Raw genomic sequence first — 17,733 nt, forward strand, 5'->3', positions numbered from 1 at the left:
CAGTTTTGAATCCTAACAATGTCCCGCTGTAACCTCTGTCAGCCCTTCACACTATCCACAACAGCCCCAACCTTTGTGTCATCAGCAAATTTACTAACCCATCCAAATCCAGGTTATTTATTAAAAGCACAAAGAAAAGGGGTCCCAGAACAGATCCCTGAGGCACTCCACTGGTCACCGAACTCCATACAGAATATGACCCATCTACAACCACTCTTTGCCTTCTGTGGACAAGCCAGTTCTGGATCCACAAAGCAATGTTCCCTTGGATCCCATGCCTCCTTACTTTCTCAGTAAGCCTGGCATGGGTTACCTTATCAAATGCCTTGCAGAAATCCATATATACATTAAGTCTACTGCTCTCCCTTCATCAATATGTTTAGTCACATCCTCAAAAAATTCAATCAGGCTCATAAGGCACGACTTGCCTTTGACAACGTCGTGCTGACTATCCCTAATCATATTATGCCACTCCAAATGTTCATAAATCCTGCTTCTCAGGATCTCTTCCATCATCTTACCAACCACTGAAGTAAGGCTCATTGGTCACTAATTTCTTGGGCTATCTCTACTCACTTTCTTGGATAAGGGAACAACATCTGCAACCCTCCAATCATCCAGAAGCTCTCCCATTCCCATTGATGATGCAAAGATCAATGCCAGAGGCTCAGCAATCTCCTCCCTCGGCTCCCTCAGTAGCCTGGGCTACATCTCATCTGGTCCCAACTTGATGCTTTCCAAAAGCTCCAGCTCATCCTCTTCCTTAATATCTACATGCTCAAGTTTTTCAGTCTGCTGTAAATCATCTCTACAATCGCCAAAGTCCTTTTCCGCAGTGAATATTGAAGCAAAGTATTCATTAAATACCTCTGCTATCTCTTCCAGTTCCATACACTGTCACACTTGATTGGTCCTATTCTCTGACGTCTTATCCTCTTGCTCTTCGCATACTTGTAGAATGCCTTAGGGTTTTTCTTAATCCTGTCTGCCAAGTCCTTGTCATGGTTCCTTCTGGCTCTCCTAATTTCATTCTTAAGCTCCTTCCTGCTAGCCTTATAATCTTCTAGATCTCTATCATTACCTAGTTTTTTTTAACCTTTCATAAGCTCTTCTTTTCTTCTTGACAAGATTTTCAACAGTCTTTGGACACCACGGATCCTGTACAATACCATCCTTTCCCTGTCTCATTAGAACGTACCTGTGCAGAACCCCACGCAAATATTCCAAGAACATTTGCCACATTTCTTCCATGTTTCCCTGAGAACATCTATTTCCAATTTATGCTTCCAAGTTCCTGCCTGTTAGCCTCATATTTCCCCTTACTCCAATTAAACGCATTCCTAACTTGTCTGTTCCTATCCCACTCCAATGCTATGGTAAAGGAGATAGAACTGTGATCACTATATCCAAAATGCTCTCCCACTGAGAGATCTGACACTGACCAAGTTCATTTCCCAATACCAGTTCAAGTACAGCCTCTCCTCTTGTAGGCTTATCTACATATTGTGTCAAGAAACCTTCCTGAACACACCTAACAAACTCCACTCTATCTAAACCCCTTGCTCTAGGGAGATGCCAATCGATATCTGGGAAATTAAAATCTCCCACCACAACAACCGTGTTATTATTATACCTTCCAGAATCTGTCTCCCTATCTGTTCCTTGATGTCCCTGTTATGATTGGGTGGTCTATAAAAAACACCCACAGAGGCTTTGTAGACAATCCTTCCATAACTTCCTCTTTTCTGCAGCCGTGACACTATCTCTGATCCACAGTGCCACGCCACCACCTCTTTTGCCTCCCTCCCTGTCCTTTCTGAAACATTTCCTCAATACCCAGAGCCTGAACTGACACCTTACTGCCCTATTGTCCTGTTTATTGTTGATTGTAATGCCTGCACTGTTTTGTGCACATTATACAGTCCTGGGTAGGTCTGTAGTCTAGTGTGGTTTGTTTTTTTTCCCTGTGTTTTTTTTACGTAGTTCAGTCTAGTTTTCATACTGTGTAATGTAACACCATGGTCCTGAAAAAAATGTTGTACCATTTTTACTATGTACTGTACCAGCAGTTATGGTCAAAATGACAATAAAAGTGACTTGACTTGACTAAAGCCGGGCACTCGAATTAACCATTCCTGCCCCTAAGTCATCCAAGTCTCTGTAATGGCCACAACATCATACCTCCAAGTACTGATCCATGCTCTAAGTTCATCTGCTTTGTTCATGATACTCCTTGCATTAAACCCAATTTCCCTCGGGATCAATAAAGTATGTTTGTGTCTGTCTGTCTGTCTATCTGTAAAAAAAAAACACATCTCAAACCACCAGTCTGAGCGCATCCCTTCTCTGTCACCTGCCTATCCTCCCTCTTGCACTGTCTCCAAGCTTTCTCTATTTGTGAGTCGTCAGCCTCGTCCTCCATCACTTCAACTCAGTTCCCACCCCCCAGCATTCCTAGTTATCTCAGTTGAACTCCATCTGCCACTTCTCAGCCCAGTTTTGCATCCTATCAATGTCTTGCTGTAACCTCTGACAGCCCTCCACACTATCCACAACAGCCCCAACCTTTATGTCATCAGCAAATTTACTAACCCATCCTTCTACTTCCTAATCCAGGTCATTTATAAAAAACCACGAAGAGAAGGGGTCCCAGAACAGATCCCTGAGGCACACCACTGGTCGCTGACCTCCATGCAGAATATGACCTGCCTACAACCACTCTTAGCCTTCTGTGGGCAACCCATTTCTTGATCCACAAAGCAAGGTCCCCTTGGTTCCCATGCCTCCTTACTTTCTCAATAAACCTTTCATGGGGTACCTTATCAAATGGCTTGCTGAAATCCATATACACTACATCTACTGCTCTACCTTAATCAATGTTTTTAGTTACATCCTCAAAAAATTCAATCAAGCTTTTAAGGCACAACCTGCCTTTGACAAAGCCATGCTCAAGATCTTTTCCATCAACTTAGCAACCACTGAAGTAAGACTCACTGGTCTATAATTTCCTGGGCTATCTCTACTCCCTTTCTTGAATAAGGGAACAACATCTGCAACCCTCCAATCCTGGAACTACACACACACATACACACACACACACACACACACACACACACACACACACACACACACACACACACACACACACACACACACACACACAGATATATATATATAGCCTCCACAGTTGCCTATGGTAAAGAATTCCATAGGTTCACCGCTCCTGGCTAAAGAAATTACTCATTATTTCATTTCTAAAAGGATGCCCTTCTTTTCTGAGGCTGTGTCCTCTAGTCTTAGACTCTCCCACCTTTGGAGATACCTTCTCGAAATCCACTCTATCAAGGTCTTTCACCATTCCATAGATTTGAATTAGGTCACCCCTCACTCTTCTGAAGTCTGGTGAATAAAGGACAAGAGCCAGCAAACACTTTTCATATGACAAGCCGATCAATCTTGGAATCATTTTTGTGAATCTCCTTTGAATCCTCTCCAGTTTCAGCTCATCCTTTCTAAGATAAGGGGTCTAAGCCTGGTCACTGCTGAGGTCTTACTTGGGGTATCGGCTGGTCCGATGATAGTGGATAATTGCTGATAATTGGTCTACAAAGTCAGTTACAGGTTTCCTTGTTCACTCTAGCTATGATGTCAAGCACACATTCTCTCAAATTCAGCTTTGAATTTGTTCATCAATAGACAGGTATATGCCTCACTGTGGCAGAAAGCAGGGTGTCACAAATGGCCTCAGTTAGATAACATACTCTTCTTTCAGTATCCCCAAGGCCTGTGAACAACTCCAGGTACTTCTCCTGCCACTGAACATTATTTAACAAATCCAGTCTTGGAATGAAGTTCAGTTTCTTGATGGCATGTTGTCCCAGTAGTGGTGAGAAGAGATTCTGAACAACAGAGACATCCTCTTTTAACAGTTTCTCATCTTTATGGGTGGAAGTAGTAAACATTTCTTTCACACTGAGCTTATGTTTCCCTGGTCCCATGAGCACTTTCTTTGTTGGGTTTAGTGTAATTCCTATTTTCTTCACTAGTTTTTTGAACAGACATTCGGGGATGGCTGTGACATCTACCCCAGTGCCCATTTGGAATGCCTGCCTTATTTTGCAACTGAACTAACTTCTGTTTGAATCTAGAGCCCCAAGGAAAGCTCTCTCTTTATTGATGGTCTTCATTTACCTCCTGAGGAACTGTTTTTGAGTGACACTAGCTTTTATAATGGCCAACTTTATTGCACTGGTGGCATTTCACTTCTTTTGCTGGACAGAGCTCCTTGACGTAGAATGGAGACTTGCAGCATCTCCTGCAGATGGACATTTTATCTGCTCTTTGTTTCACTTGGCTGTTTTGTTTGAGATGAGCTCTGTCACCTTTTTCTGTAATCTATCTGACTGCACCTTCTTTGTACCCTTTTTGTACAGCTTCTAGCTTTACCTCAGCATCGTTTTCTGAGTTCTCCCCTTTGCTGACAAACATTCTTACTCTGCCTGACCATAGTAATACCTTTCTTGAGTGTGAGATTTGCCTGCAACTGGAGTATCTCTAACAATTTGGATTCCAGTTGACCAATGATGTTCCTGTCTCTAATAAGCTCATCTCTCAGGTTTCAATATGTACAGTTATCTGACAAGGCATACAATGCTGTGATGAAGTCACTTACACTTTCATTTGGCTCCTGTTTTCTGGAGTTGAATTTTGCCCTCATATATCACATTTCACTTTCCTGTGAAATATTCTTTGAATTTATCCTGCACTGTTCTGTACTCCTTTGTCTTAGCATCCGTTTGTCCTACTCCACCCATGAAGTCATCTACTTTGTCACCCATGCAGTATATCAGCATGTTTAACTGATGCTCTTCAGAAGCCTGAGTGAGATTGCTTGTAACCCTAAATCTCTCAAAAGGTCTGAGCCATCTTCTAAAGTCCCATGGTTTAGAGAAATCAATTGTCTTGGGGAGCTTTAATAGGTAAGTTGATATAGGTACTGCAGGTATTTGCTCAATTTTTCTGTTCATTTGTTTATTTATTTGGACTACAAAAGTCTTCTTTGCTCTCTTTGAGAGTTTGACTGACTTCTCTGCTGTGTATGTGCCTCTGTGCACTTCCCCAGGTAGTGGCTACAGATTATTACTATATATCCACTTTTGAGTATAGGTTGAAGGCCTTGCCTAACAACCCTTTCTCAGCTTATGCCTTGTGGTGCATACAGTTAGCAAATTAGCATAGGCAGTTTAGGTTGATATGTCTCTGGATATTTGGGGATCTCACTCGGTCTGTGGCACCAATTCATCATTGATCAACCACTTCCGACACCATTATTGAGGGATAGTAATGAGTACACCAGGATGCCAGTATGCAGGATAATTAACTGAACGTCACTGACAACCCTGCCATGTGGGAGCATCTAACCGAGTGGCATAGGAATAACACTAATAACTATCATTACAAGGAGGGGGAGCTGTGCGGGGTTAAACAGATACATGGGAGAGGTGAAAGAATCCTTGGAGGGGTTTGAGTGGATTGACAGGAGCAGGTATGAATGGATTCATGTGCAATATTAACAGATACATGGGAGGATGTGAACAGTTTTATGGTTGTGGGACGCTAGCCGATCTGCGAGAGGGGGAGGGTGCGAGGTGATCCATGGGAGACCATAAGGCATAGGAGCGGAATTTGGCCATTTGTCCTATCAAGTCTGCTCCGCCATTTCATTATGGCTGATTCATTTTTCTCTCAGTCCCAATCTCCTGCCTTCTCCCCTTATCCCTTCATGTTTGACTAATCAGGAATCTATCAACCTCTGCCTTAAATGTAAATAAAAAACTTAGCCTCCACAGCTGCCTGTGGCAGAGAATTCCACAAATTTACCACCCTCTAGCTGAAGAATTTCTGCCTTGTTGTCGTTCTAAAAGGATACTCCTCTATTCTGAGGCTATGTCCTCTGGTCTTAAGGCTTTCCCACCATATGAAGCACCCTCTCCACATCCACTCTGTCAAGGCCTTTCATCATTCGATAGGTTTCAATGAGGTCACCCCTCATTCTTCATACAGGCCCAGGGTCATCAAATGCTCCTCCTATGACAAGCCATATAATAAACCTTCCCGCTAGTATATTGGTCTTCTTCCAGTTCAGGTGCATTACACTGGGATTTTAGGGATTTTACACTGCTCACCTGAAACAGTTGAGAAATTCAACATTTGCAAAGATTCTCAGGAAAACTAAAATAAATATTAATTGTACAATTTGCCTACTTACCAGTCAAAGTTGCATTTTCCAGAGCGTGGCAGACAAAAAAAGCAGTGCCTAGTCATTAAGGAGAAAACAGGAATAAATTTTTGTGCTGTTAAAAAGAACATCTGCATTTTCGTATCTCTGTATTTTCCAAACAACAACAAAATATTTCACTTGGTTAATTGAATATGTTACAGCTGTTAATAGTGATTTTTTTCCTCTAGTACAATCTGTAACTGGCTCTGAGGCATTAAGGACTCCATCACCCAGGACATGCCCCCTTCTCATTGGTACCATCAAGGAAAAGGTACAGGAGGCTGAAGGCACACACTTAACATTTCAGGAACAGCTTCCCCTCTGCTAACAGACTTCTAAATGGACAATTAATCCATGAACACTACCTCAATATTTTATCTTTCCCTCTCTCTTTGCATTACTTACTTAATTTAATTTTAAAAAAATATATACTTATTTTAATTTATAGTTTTTATTATTATGTATTGCATTGTATTGCTGCTGCAAAACAACAAATTTCACAAAATATGTCTATGATATCAAACCTGATTCTGATTCTCATCTTGAGGCTCAGAGGGAAAGAATGCATTCAGACAGAGTGATAGGGATAGAAATACAGTCATAGAAAAGTACAGCACAGAAACAGGTTCTTCAACCCATCTAGTCCATGCTAAAACCATTTACTCCCATCGACCAGCACCAGGACCATAGACCTCTATATCCCTAGGATCCATGTACCTATCCAAACTTCTCTTAAAAGTTGTAATCAAACTTACATGTCCCACTTGTCCTGACAACTAATTCACAGTCTCATGGCCCTCTGAGTGAAGAAATTTGCCCTTATGTTCCCCTTAAACCTCACCTTTCACCCTTAAGCTATGACCTCTAGTTGTAGTCCCGCCCAAGCTCAGTGGAAAAAGCCCGCTTGCATTTACCCTTTCTATACTCCTCATAATCTTGTATACTTCTATCAAATCTACTCTACGTTCTAGGGAATACAGTTCTAACCTGCAAATGCCTTGCTAAAGTCCAACTAGACAACATCCACTACCTTGCTGTCATTAACTTTCCTAGTAACTTCCTCGAAAAACTATGTAAGATTAGTTAGACATGACCTACCAAGCATGAAGCCATGCTGACTATCCTTTGACAAACTCTACCCATCTAGTCCTTTTACAATATGGGATTCCCAGTCAAAAAAAAAAGGATCAGCCATGATTGAATGACAGGAGCAGACTCACTGAGTCAAATGGCCTAATTCTACTTCTATGTCTCATGGTCTTAATATGTGGAAAGTTAAAATCACTTATGATAATAACCTTAAGTTTCTTGCAACAGTCTGTGATCTCTTTACAAATTTGTTCCTCTGAATCCCTAGGACTGTTGGATGGTCTGTAATATAGCCCTACTAATGTGTTCATACCTTTCTTATTTCTCAGTTCCTCCCATAATGCCTCACTAGTTGAGTTCTCCAGTTTGTCCTGATGGAGCACTGCTGTGACATTTTCCCTGACAAGTATTTCTTTACTCAGAGAGTGATAGCTGTGTGGAATGAGCTTCCTGTAGAAGTAGTAGAGGCCAGTTCAGTTGTGTCATTTAAGGTAAAATTGGATAGGTATATGGACAGGAAAGGAGTGGAGGGTTATGGGCTGAGTGCAGGTAGGTGGGACTAGGTGAGATTAAGAGTTCGGCACGGACTAGGAGGGCCAAGATGGCCTGTTTCCGTGCTGTGATTGTTATATGGTTATATGTTATAAGTAACATCACCCCTCCCACTCGGACATGTCTAAAACAACAAAACCCTGGAATACTGAGCTGCCAGACCTTCTGCAATCAAGTTTCACTGATGGTTACAATATCATAATTCCAAGCATTGATTCATGCCCTGACCTCATCTGAATTTCCTACTATGATATTTCTTGTATTGAAATATATGCAGCTCAGGACAATAGTTGCACCATGCTCAAATTTTGATTCTTGATTTTGTCTGAGGTCTTACCAACATTTCCACTAAGTATTCTTGCACTCTGGTTCCCATCCCCCTGCAACTCTAGTTTCAACCCCACCATGCAGCATTAACAAACCTTCCCGCTAGGATATTGATACCCCTCCAGTTCAGTGGTTGCCCTAGCAGACAAGGTGAAGGAAAATCCTAAGATTTTCTGCAAAAATGTTTGCAAAATGATTGTGCAACTCTCACTTCGGCTAGTGGCTTAATATAGGGGATGATAGCCCCACCGGCCCAGCCAAACTTAAGAAATTTCATTTGGGTGACTGCCGTGCGATGTGTCCCCTGTTACAAATCAGTACCACGAAATAACAAACAGTACACAATATGCAATTAAACGATTGAGCTTTATAATTCTTAATTTGATTAAATGGTTAGTAAAGAAAACAAAAAAAGAAGAAAAGGGGCCCATTCTCATGAAACACTCTAATGAGCAAGGTTGGAGCTCACTGATAAGGCTGTTCATCCACCATCGAACTCCTCTGATTGTCACTGACCTTCGGACCCCCCGCTCCAAGTCCACTTCGTCTGGCAGTCTACTAATTCTCCCCATTCGTGTCTTCTCTCTGCAAATTCCTGGTTCCCAGACACACAAGAAAGAACAACATCCCGCTCATTGGCTAACATGCTCCATTATCTCTATTCATAACCCAAACACTGCTACTACAGAGAAACCATTACCTTAGCAGCGGAACATTACAGAGAAGCCATTACATTAGCAGTGAAACATTACAACATAATACAATTGCAAGGGACAAAATTGGTCCTCTGGACGATCAGAATGGTAATCCATTTGTGGAACCAACTGAGAGGGGGGAGATCTCAAATGTGCTTCTGCATCAACATTTACTCAGGAGATGGACACAGAGTCTATAGAAATGAGGCAAAGCAGCTTCAACTTCATGCACCTTAAACCAACTAAGAGGAGAAGGTGTTTGCTGTCTAGAAGCAAAGTAGGGTGGATAAGTCCCCAGGGCCTGACAAGTTATTCCCTCAGACCCTGTGGGAGGCAAATGCAGAAATTGCTGGGGTTCTGGTGGAGATATTTAAATCATCAAAGAGGCAACTGAGGAGGAGAGCATTGGTGGATAAGCTAATGTTGTACCTCTGTTTAAGAAAGGCTCTAAAAAAAAAACAGGAAATGATAGGCCAGTGAGCCTGACATCATTAATGGGAAAGTTTTGGAAGGTATTCTAAGGGTGCACACAGATGAGAATATGGATAGACATGGACTTATTAGGAATAGTCATTATGGCATCATACATAGTAGGTCGTGTCTAACCAATCTTAAGAGTTTTTTGAGGAAGTTACCAGGAAGGTTGATGTTGTCTACATGGACTTCAGCAAGCATGTGACAAGGTCCCACATGGAAGGCTTATCGAGAAGGTTCAGTCGCTTGACATTCAGGATGAAGTAGTATATTGGATTAAACGTTGACTTTGTGGGAGAAGCTAGAGAGTGGTAATAGATGGTTTTCTCTCTAACTAGAAGCATGTGAAAAGTGGAGTCCCACGGGGATCAGGGCTGGGTCCTTTGTTGTTTGTCATCTATATCAAGGTTCTGGATGATAATTGGTTAACTGGATCAGCAAGTTTGATTGGGGGTGTAGTGGACAGTGAGGAAGCCTGTCATAGCTTGAAGAGGGATCTATATCAGCTGGAAAAATGGGCTGAAAAATGGCAGGTGGAAGTTAATACAGGCAATGCGAGGTTTTGTACTTTGGTAGGACCAACAAGCTAAGTCTTACACAGTTAGTGGTAGATCAAAGGGATAAGACCTAAGATAGAGGAGCAGAACTAGGCCATTTGGCCTATTGAGTCTGCTCCACTATTTCATCATGTCTAATCCATTTACTCTCTCAGTCCTAATCTCCTACTCCCCCCCACCCCCCAGAAGACATAGGAGCAGAATTAGGCATTCTGAATTGCTTCCAGAACGTCCAGCCATTGCTGCTGTGCAGTCATCCCTACCAGTGTTCTTTTCCAATCAATACTAGCCAACTCCTCTCTCAAGCCTCTGTAATTCCCTTTACCCAATGTAATACTGATACACCTGACTTTAGCTCATCCTTCTCAAATTTCAAGGTGAATTTGATCACTTTGTTCTTTTATCATAAGCTCTATTCAGGATATTTACAAAAACAGGTGTGTAAAGAGGGCCTGAAGAATTACTGGGGACCCAAGCCAACCCAACCACAAACTGGTCCAGTTGCTACCATTCAGGAAGCGGTCCCGCAACATAAAAGCCAGGACCAACAGGCTCTGGGACAGCTGCTTCCACCAGGCCATCAGACTGATTAACTAACGCTGATACAATTGTACTTCTATGTTACTTTGACTGTCCTGTTATACATACTACTTATTGTACACTGCATATTTAGACAGAGATGTAACATAAAGATTTTTATTTCTCATGTATGTTAAGGATGTAAGTAATAAAGTTAATTCAATTTGATAAGGTACCCCCATGCAAGGCTTATTGAGAAAGTAAGGAGGCATGGGATCCAAGGGGACATTCCTTTGTGGATCCAAAACTGGCTTGCCCACAGAAGGCAAAGAGTAGTTGTAGATGGGTCATATTCTGCATGGAGGTCAGTCACCAGTGGAGTGCCTCAGGGATCTGTTCTGGGACCCTTACTCTTTGTGATTTTTATAAATGATCTGGATGAGGAAGTGGAGGGATGGGTTAGTAAGTTTCCTGATGACACTAAGGTTGGAGGTGTTGTGGATAGTGTGGAGAGCTGTCAGAGGTTACAGTGGGACATTGATAGGATGCAAAACTGGGCTGAGAAGTGGCTGATGCAGTTCAACCCAGGTAAGTGTGAAGTGGTTCATTTTGGTAGGTCAAGTATGATGGCAGAATATAGTATTAATGGTAAGACTCTTGGCAGTGTGGAGGATCAGAGGGATCTTGGGGTCTGAGTCCATAGGACACTCAGAGCAGCTGTGCAGGTTGACTCTGTGGTTAAGAAGGTGTATGGTGTATTGACCTTCATCAATCGTGGAATTGAATTTAGGAGCCGAGAGGTAATATTGCAGCTATATAGGACCATAGTCAGATCCCACTTGGAGTACTGTGCTCAGTTCTGGTTGCGGGGGTGGAGTTTCAAGATGGCGACGTAAGCATCTGCCTTTTAGGCGCTCTTTATTTTTTCAACTATAATCACCCTTTAATTAGATCTTTTCGAACTTAATCATATGAGTTGCTACTTCTGATTGACCCTTTCTTCCTAAAATAATATTTGATCTAATTTTGTCAAACTTAAAATGGCTACAAGTAAGAAATCGGCTAAGGATCCTTTATCTATCGACACAGTTGCTACCCTTCTGGATTCTAAACTTGCGGGTATGGAAGGTAAATTGGACAATAAACTGGATGCTAAATTTGCGGGTCTGGAAGGCAGACTAGAAGGTAAATTGGACAGTAAACTGTTAAGTTTGGAAAGGAGGATTACTACGAAAATATCCGATTTTGAAGGAGTTGTTAAATCGCTTGAAACTAAGTTTCAGTCGCAGGCGTTAGTGGTTCAGCAGCTTGGAAATAAGATCACGACTCTTGAACAATCAATTTGTGAAAAAGCACGTACAATTGAAGTGTTAGAGAAGAAGATAGAGTCGACTGCTAAAACTTTAGATCAGTATAAGTTTAAAATTACTGATCTTGAAAATCGTTCTCGCAGACAGAATTTGCGCATCATCGGAATTCCCGAAAAAGTTGAGTCCGGTGATTTAACTGAATTTTTCTCTAAATTACTGTGGGAAATTTTCGGTGGTGAAGGTTTGCAAAATGAACCTGTTATCGACCGCGCTCACAGAGTTGCGAGGTTTTCGTCTGCGACTGATAAACCACGAGCGGTGATTGTTCGCCTTCATTATCCTCGTGAGAAAGAGCTTCTAATTCGATTAGCTCGTAAAAAAGGTATGATCTCCTACAAAAACTATTCATTTCGAATTGTTGAGGATTATTCTTATGAAGTAATGAAAGCCAGAATCGCTTTTAAACCAGTGATGGCAGAGATTCATTCGATTGGACTTAAACAAGCTTTAATGTATCCAGCGAAGCTTAGAATTGTGCTGAACGACAACAGTCTACGATTTTTTAACACTCCGGAAGAAGCGAAGAAATTTGTTGAAGAATATCGATCCTCTAGTGCAACTTGAACTATGAGTTACATTGAAGATTTTTTTTTTGGAGAGAGGATGCCATTTCATTTTAAGTTTTAACCCTGGAAGTTGGGTTATAACTTCTTATTTTGAATTATGGGTCTGGGTTTTTTTTTACTACTATTATCATTGCTTATAGATGCTGTTTTAATTTTTATAATATCCTTTTTTATACACGTTTGTATTTTGTAATAATGAATTATTTTTTCAAAATGTTGTTTCTTCTTCCCATAAGTCTTTACTTTTTATAAGCGTTTATTTGCTTGCCTGTATTTAGAAATGGAACAAAGGTTTTGAATTCTTTTTTTTAGTCTTTTTTTTATATATGTTGTAGTGTCTATTAAATCTTTTTTTTTAACTTTTTTTTACTAAATTTTCTTATTAGATTGCTGAACTTATATTCATATTTTGTAATATGGCTTTTTCAAAATGTCGTTTCTTCTTCCCATAAGTCTTTGCTTTTGAAACGTCATCTTTGTATTTGAATATGAAATTTTTTTTAAAGGTGTATTACACTTTTAAATTTTAATGTTCATTTTTTTTTTGTTAATGATTTTTCTGGTTTTACTATTTGTTTTTTTTTGACTTGACTGATGTGTGTATGTATGTGTATGTATATATATATATATGTATGTATATATATATATTTTTTTTTGCAACTCTATATTTTAATTAGGGTGTTATATAGTTTTTTCTTAAAAAAATTTTCTTATGGAGCTGCCATCTTGAAATGGGGGTAATATTAGTATTAGTTTATGTGCCTGCCGCTTGGCTTTCTTTCAAAGGGTGGGGGGAGGGGGGAGGGATCTTTTTTCACGCTTTTGCTTTTTATTTTTTTGCTTTTAGTTTATGGGCTGACTTTAAATTATTAATATTGTTGAGGTGTCAGGATCTCCGGTTGCTCCTGAATCAATTTTCCTTCTTCCTAAATTGTGGGTTATGTGTCTTTTTAACCTTTTATGATACACACAATTAATATTGGTATGATGGATAAATCTATTAACTTTATCTCGTGGAATACTAATGGTTTAAATCATCCGATTAAACGTAAAAAAATATTTAAAGTATTCCATAGATTGAACGCTAATATTATTTTTGCACAGTTGACCCATATTAGGAGGGAGGATAATCAACGTTTTTTTAGGTTCTGGAAAGGTCAACAATTTCACTCAAATTGTACCGCTAAAATTAGGGGTGTGTCTATTTTTATAGACCCCTCAATTTCGTTTACACATTATGAAATTATTTCTGATCCACAGGGTAGATTTTTGTTGATAATGGTTCACTTTTTAATCGGAAAGTTGTTTTAGTTAATATTTATGCTCCAAACTTTGATTGTCCTGAATTTTTTAAACGTTTATTTACTTCCCTTCCTAACTTGAATGAATATATGTTGATAATGGGTGGAGACTTTAATTGTTGTTTGAATCCTTCGATGGATAGATCTAAACCTATTCGAACTCTTCCGAATAGATCAGCTTTACTTATTAATTCTTTTATGGTTGATTCTGGAATTACTGAAATATGGCGGTTTTTGAACCCTAAAGATAAAGAATTTTCTTTTTTTTCACATGTATATCATAGTTATTCTAGAATTGATTATTTCCTTATTGATCATCGTTTATTAACAGATGTTATTGATTGTAAATACGATTCTATTGCTATTTCGGATCATGAACCTTTGAAGTTATGTATCAAGATTCCGGACTCTTCTATCAATACTAGATCTTGGAGACTTAATGCTACTTTGCTTCAAGATCCAGAATTTATTACCTTCATAAAACAACAAATTGACTTATTTTTTTCAACAAACTATAATGAAGAGATTGATAGAGGAATACTTTGGGACTCTTTCAAGGCTTTTATTCGTGGACAAATTATTTCATATTCCGCTGGTAAAAGAAAACAAAGATATTCAGATATAGCTTTATTGGTGGATAAAATTAAAGAAATTGATAAGATTTATTCCGTTACTCCTACCAAAGAACTTTATAAGAAGAGAGTTGAGCTTCAAATGGAACATAGTTTATTATTATCTTCTTCAATTGAGAATCAATTAATTAAGACTAGGGCTCAATTTTATATTCATAGTGATCGAACTGGTAAATTGTTAGCTAATCAATTAAAAGCTATTTCGACTAAGCGACAAATTATTAAAATTCGTAAACAAGACGGTAATTTAACTACTGATTATAAAGAAATCAATAACACTTTTCAAGATTTTTATAAATCTTTATATCAATCAGAATTTGACGGTGACCGGTTTATGATGGATAATTTTTTTAATAACTTGAATATTCCTAAACTGATAGATGAAGATTGTAGCTTGCTTGATGCTCCTATTTCTATGGATGAAATAAGAGAGGCTATCTCATCAATGAATTCAGGGAAAGCTCCTGGTCCTGATGGTTTTATTGTAGAATTTTTTAAAACTTTTTCTTTATTGCTTTCTCCTTGGCTATGTGAAATCTTTAATGATGCGTTTGTTAAGAAGAGATTACCTCAATCTTTTTATGAAGCTACTATCTCTCTAATTCTTAAAAAAGATAAAGATCCTACTTTATGTGCATCTTATCACCCTATATCATTATTAAATGTAGACTCTAAGATTCTTACAAAAATTTTAGCCATTAGATTAGAAAAGGTACTACCACAGATTATTTCAGAAGATCAAACTGGTTTTATTAGGAATCGGTATTCCTTTTTTAATATTAGAAAATTGATTAATATAATTTATACTTCATCACCTACAACCCCAGAATGTGTTATCTCATTAGATGCTGAAAAAGCCTTTGATAGAGTTGAATGGACATATTTATTTAATGCATTGAGAAACTTTAATTTTAGTCCTAATTTTATATCATGGATTAAATTAATATACTATAAACCTGTTGCTTCTGTTCTTACAAATAATTATAGATCCTCTTTTTTTCAATTATCTCGTGGTACGAGACAAGGTTGTCCTTTAAGTCCTTTATTATTTAATATTGCATTAGAACCTTTAGCTATTGCTATTCGTGAGTCTCCTAATATTTTTGGTATTATCCGTAATGAGAAGTTATACAAATTATCGCTTTATGCTGATGATTTGCTGTTATATATTTCTAATCCTAGTAGGTCTATTCCTGCTATTTTATCCTTGTTGGCTCAATTTGGTAGCTTTTCTGGTTATAAGCTAAACTTAGATAAGAGTGAGTTATTCCCTTTAAACGCGCAAACCTTATTGAATGACAGGATGCCATTTAAAGTTGTTACTGATAACTTTATCTATTTAGGTATAAAAATCACCAAGAAATATAAAGATTTATTTGGACTGAATTTTTTACCTATGCTTTATCAAATTCAACAACTTACTACAAGATGGTCTCCCTTATTTTTGTCATTAGTTGGTCGGATTAATGCTATTAAAATGATGATTTTACCGAAATTTTTATATTTATTCCAAGCATTACCAATTTTTATTCCTAAATCTTTTTTTGATAATATTGATTCAAAAATTTCCTCATTTGTGTGGCAAAATAAAAATCCTAGGTTAAGCAAAAGGCAATTACAAAAGTCTAAAAAAGATGGTGGTCTAGCTTTACCTAACTTTAGATTTTATTATTGGGCGAATAATATTCGTAACCTAATGTACTGGAAACTAGATTTGGATTCACCTGTGTGCCCACAGTGGGTAAATTTGGAATGTAGTGAGGTAAAGGGATATTCTATATTTTCCGTTCTTGGTTCTTTTCTTCCTATTGATTTAGCCAAATTCAATAAACAGATATCTAACCCTGTTGTCAAACATACACTACGAATTTGGTTTCAATTTCGCAAATTCTTTAATCTGAAAAACTTTGTTCTGGACAGCCCTATTTTATGTAATTTTTTTTTCAAACCTTCACTGACAGATCAAGCTTTTAGTATATGGAAAAGGAAAGGTATAAAATGTTTTCGTGATCTTTTTTTTGAAGGTACTTTGATGTCTTTTGATCAACTTTCCAACAAATTTGAATTACCTAAATCTAATTTTTTTAGATACTTACAAATTAGAAATTTCTTACATAAAATTCTTCCATCTTTTCCTAATTCAACTCCATCGGATTTTTCAGATTTGATTTTTACTTTTAATCCTTGTCAGAAGGGATTAGTAGCTTTTATTTATAACATGATTATGAAGATACAGCCAGAAATATCGGATAGAATTAAACAAGAATGGGAAAATGAACTTCGATGTAATATATCAACAGATAAATGGGAAAAAATTTTACAAATGGTTAATTCCTCTTCTATTTGTGCTAAACATGCTTTAATACAATTTAAAAGTGTACATAGAGCTTATATGTCTAAAGATAAGCTTGCCCGATTTTACTCGCATATCAACCCTCAATGTGACAGATGTCACTTAGAAGTGGCTTCATTGACCCACATGTTTTGGGCATGTCCCACTTTACATAACTATTGGAAGGACATCTTTGATGTCATTTCCTCAGTATGGAATATCGATTTACAACCCCATTTTATTACTGCAATTTTCGGTATACCAAATGAAGATGGCAATCAGCTTTCCCCTTCAATCAGACGAATGATTGCCTTTGTAACATTAATTGCTAGAAGGTCTATATTACAAAACTGGAAAGAAGTAAATCCTCCTACTACATCTCGGTGGTTCTCCCAAACTATTTCCTATCTGAGTTTGGAAAAAATTAGAAGCACTATCTTTGATTCTTCAATTAAATTTGAAGAAACCTGGGGACCATTTATTCGACACTTTCATATGAATTAATTTGGCCTTTTTCAGATCCTTTTCTCTACTTATCCTTGTTCAGGTATGGAGTTCCGGAGTTCTTTTCTTGACACCTTCATATATTTATAAAGTGTTATTATTGTCCATGTTAGTTTAGTTTAGTATTTTTTTTTTCAATATATATTTTCTCATATATATTTTCAATTTTTTTTTTCTCTTTTTTGATGATTATTTTTGTTTTTTTCATATATACTTATATAGACTTGATTGATTTATGTACCTTTTGTTGATTGATGTTTAATAGGATATTATTATCCTATTACTAATGTAATTTCAAGTTTATTGAGTTTGTAATCTATTCATTATCATGTGTTGTTTTTTTTTATATGAAACTTAATAAAAAGATTGAAAAAGAAAGAAAGAAAAGAAAGAAGAAAGAAAAGTTCTGGTTGCCTCACTACAGGAAGGATATGGAAGTTATAGAAAGGGTGCAGAGGAGATTTACAAGGATGTTTCCTAAATTGGGGAGCATGCCTTATGAGAATATGTTGAGTGAACTTGGCCTTTTCTCCTT

General features: G+C 38.0%; 1 protein-coding gene and 1 long non-coding RNA gene across 4 annotated transcripts in view; one reads left to right on the plus strand and one right to left on the minus strand.

Moving 5' to 3' along the window:
• LOC132387011 (uncharacterized) overlaps positions 1-17,733 on the plus strand; it is a 609,870-nt gene that overhangs the window by 288,479 nt on the left and 303,658 nt on the right. The gene's annotated exons all lie outside the window — the stretch shown is intronic.
• LOC132386823 (protransforming growth factor alpha-like) overlaps positions 1-17,733 on the minus strand; it is a 120,046-nt gene that overhangs the window by 78,020 nt on the left and 24,293 nt on the right. For 2 of the 3 annotated variants that reach the window (XM_059959253.1, XM_059959191.1), the window contains exon 2: positions 6,269-6,316. The exons of the other annotated variant lie outside the window; for it this stretch is intronic. In XM_059959253.1, coding sequence (XP_059815236.1) covers positions 6,269-6,316 — 48 coding nt within the window. The remainder of the gene's footprint in view (positions 1-6,268; positions 6,317-17,733) is intronic. 3 annotated transcript variants of the gene reach the window in all.

The sequence above is a fragment of the Hypanus sabinus genome, chromosome 1 (assembly GCF_030144855.1).
Source record: "Hypanus sabinus isolate sHypSab1 chromosome 1, sHypSab1.hap1, whole genome shotgun sequence".
In the NCBI taxonomy this organism is placed as follows: Eukaryota; Metazoa; Chordata; class Chondrichthyes; order Myliobatiformes; family Dasyatidae; genus Hypanus; species Hypanus sabinus.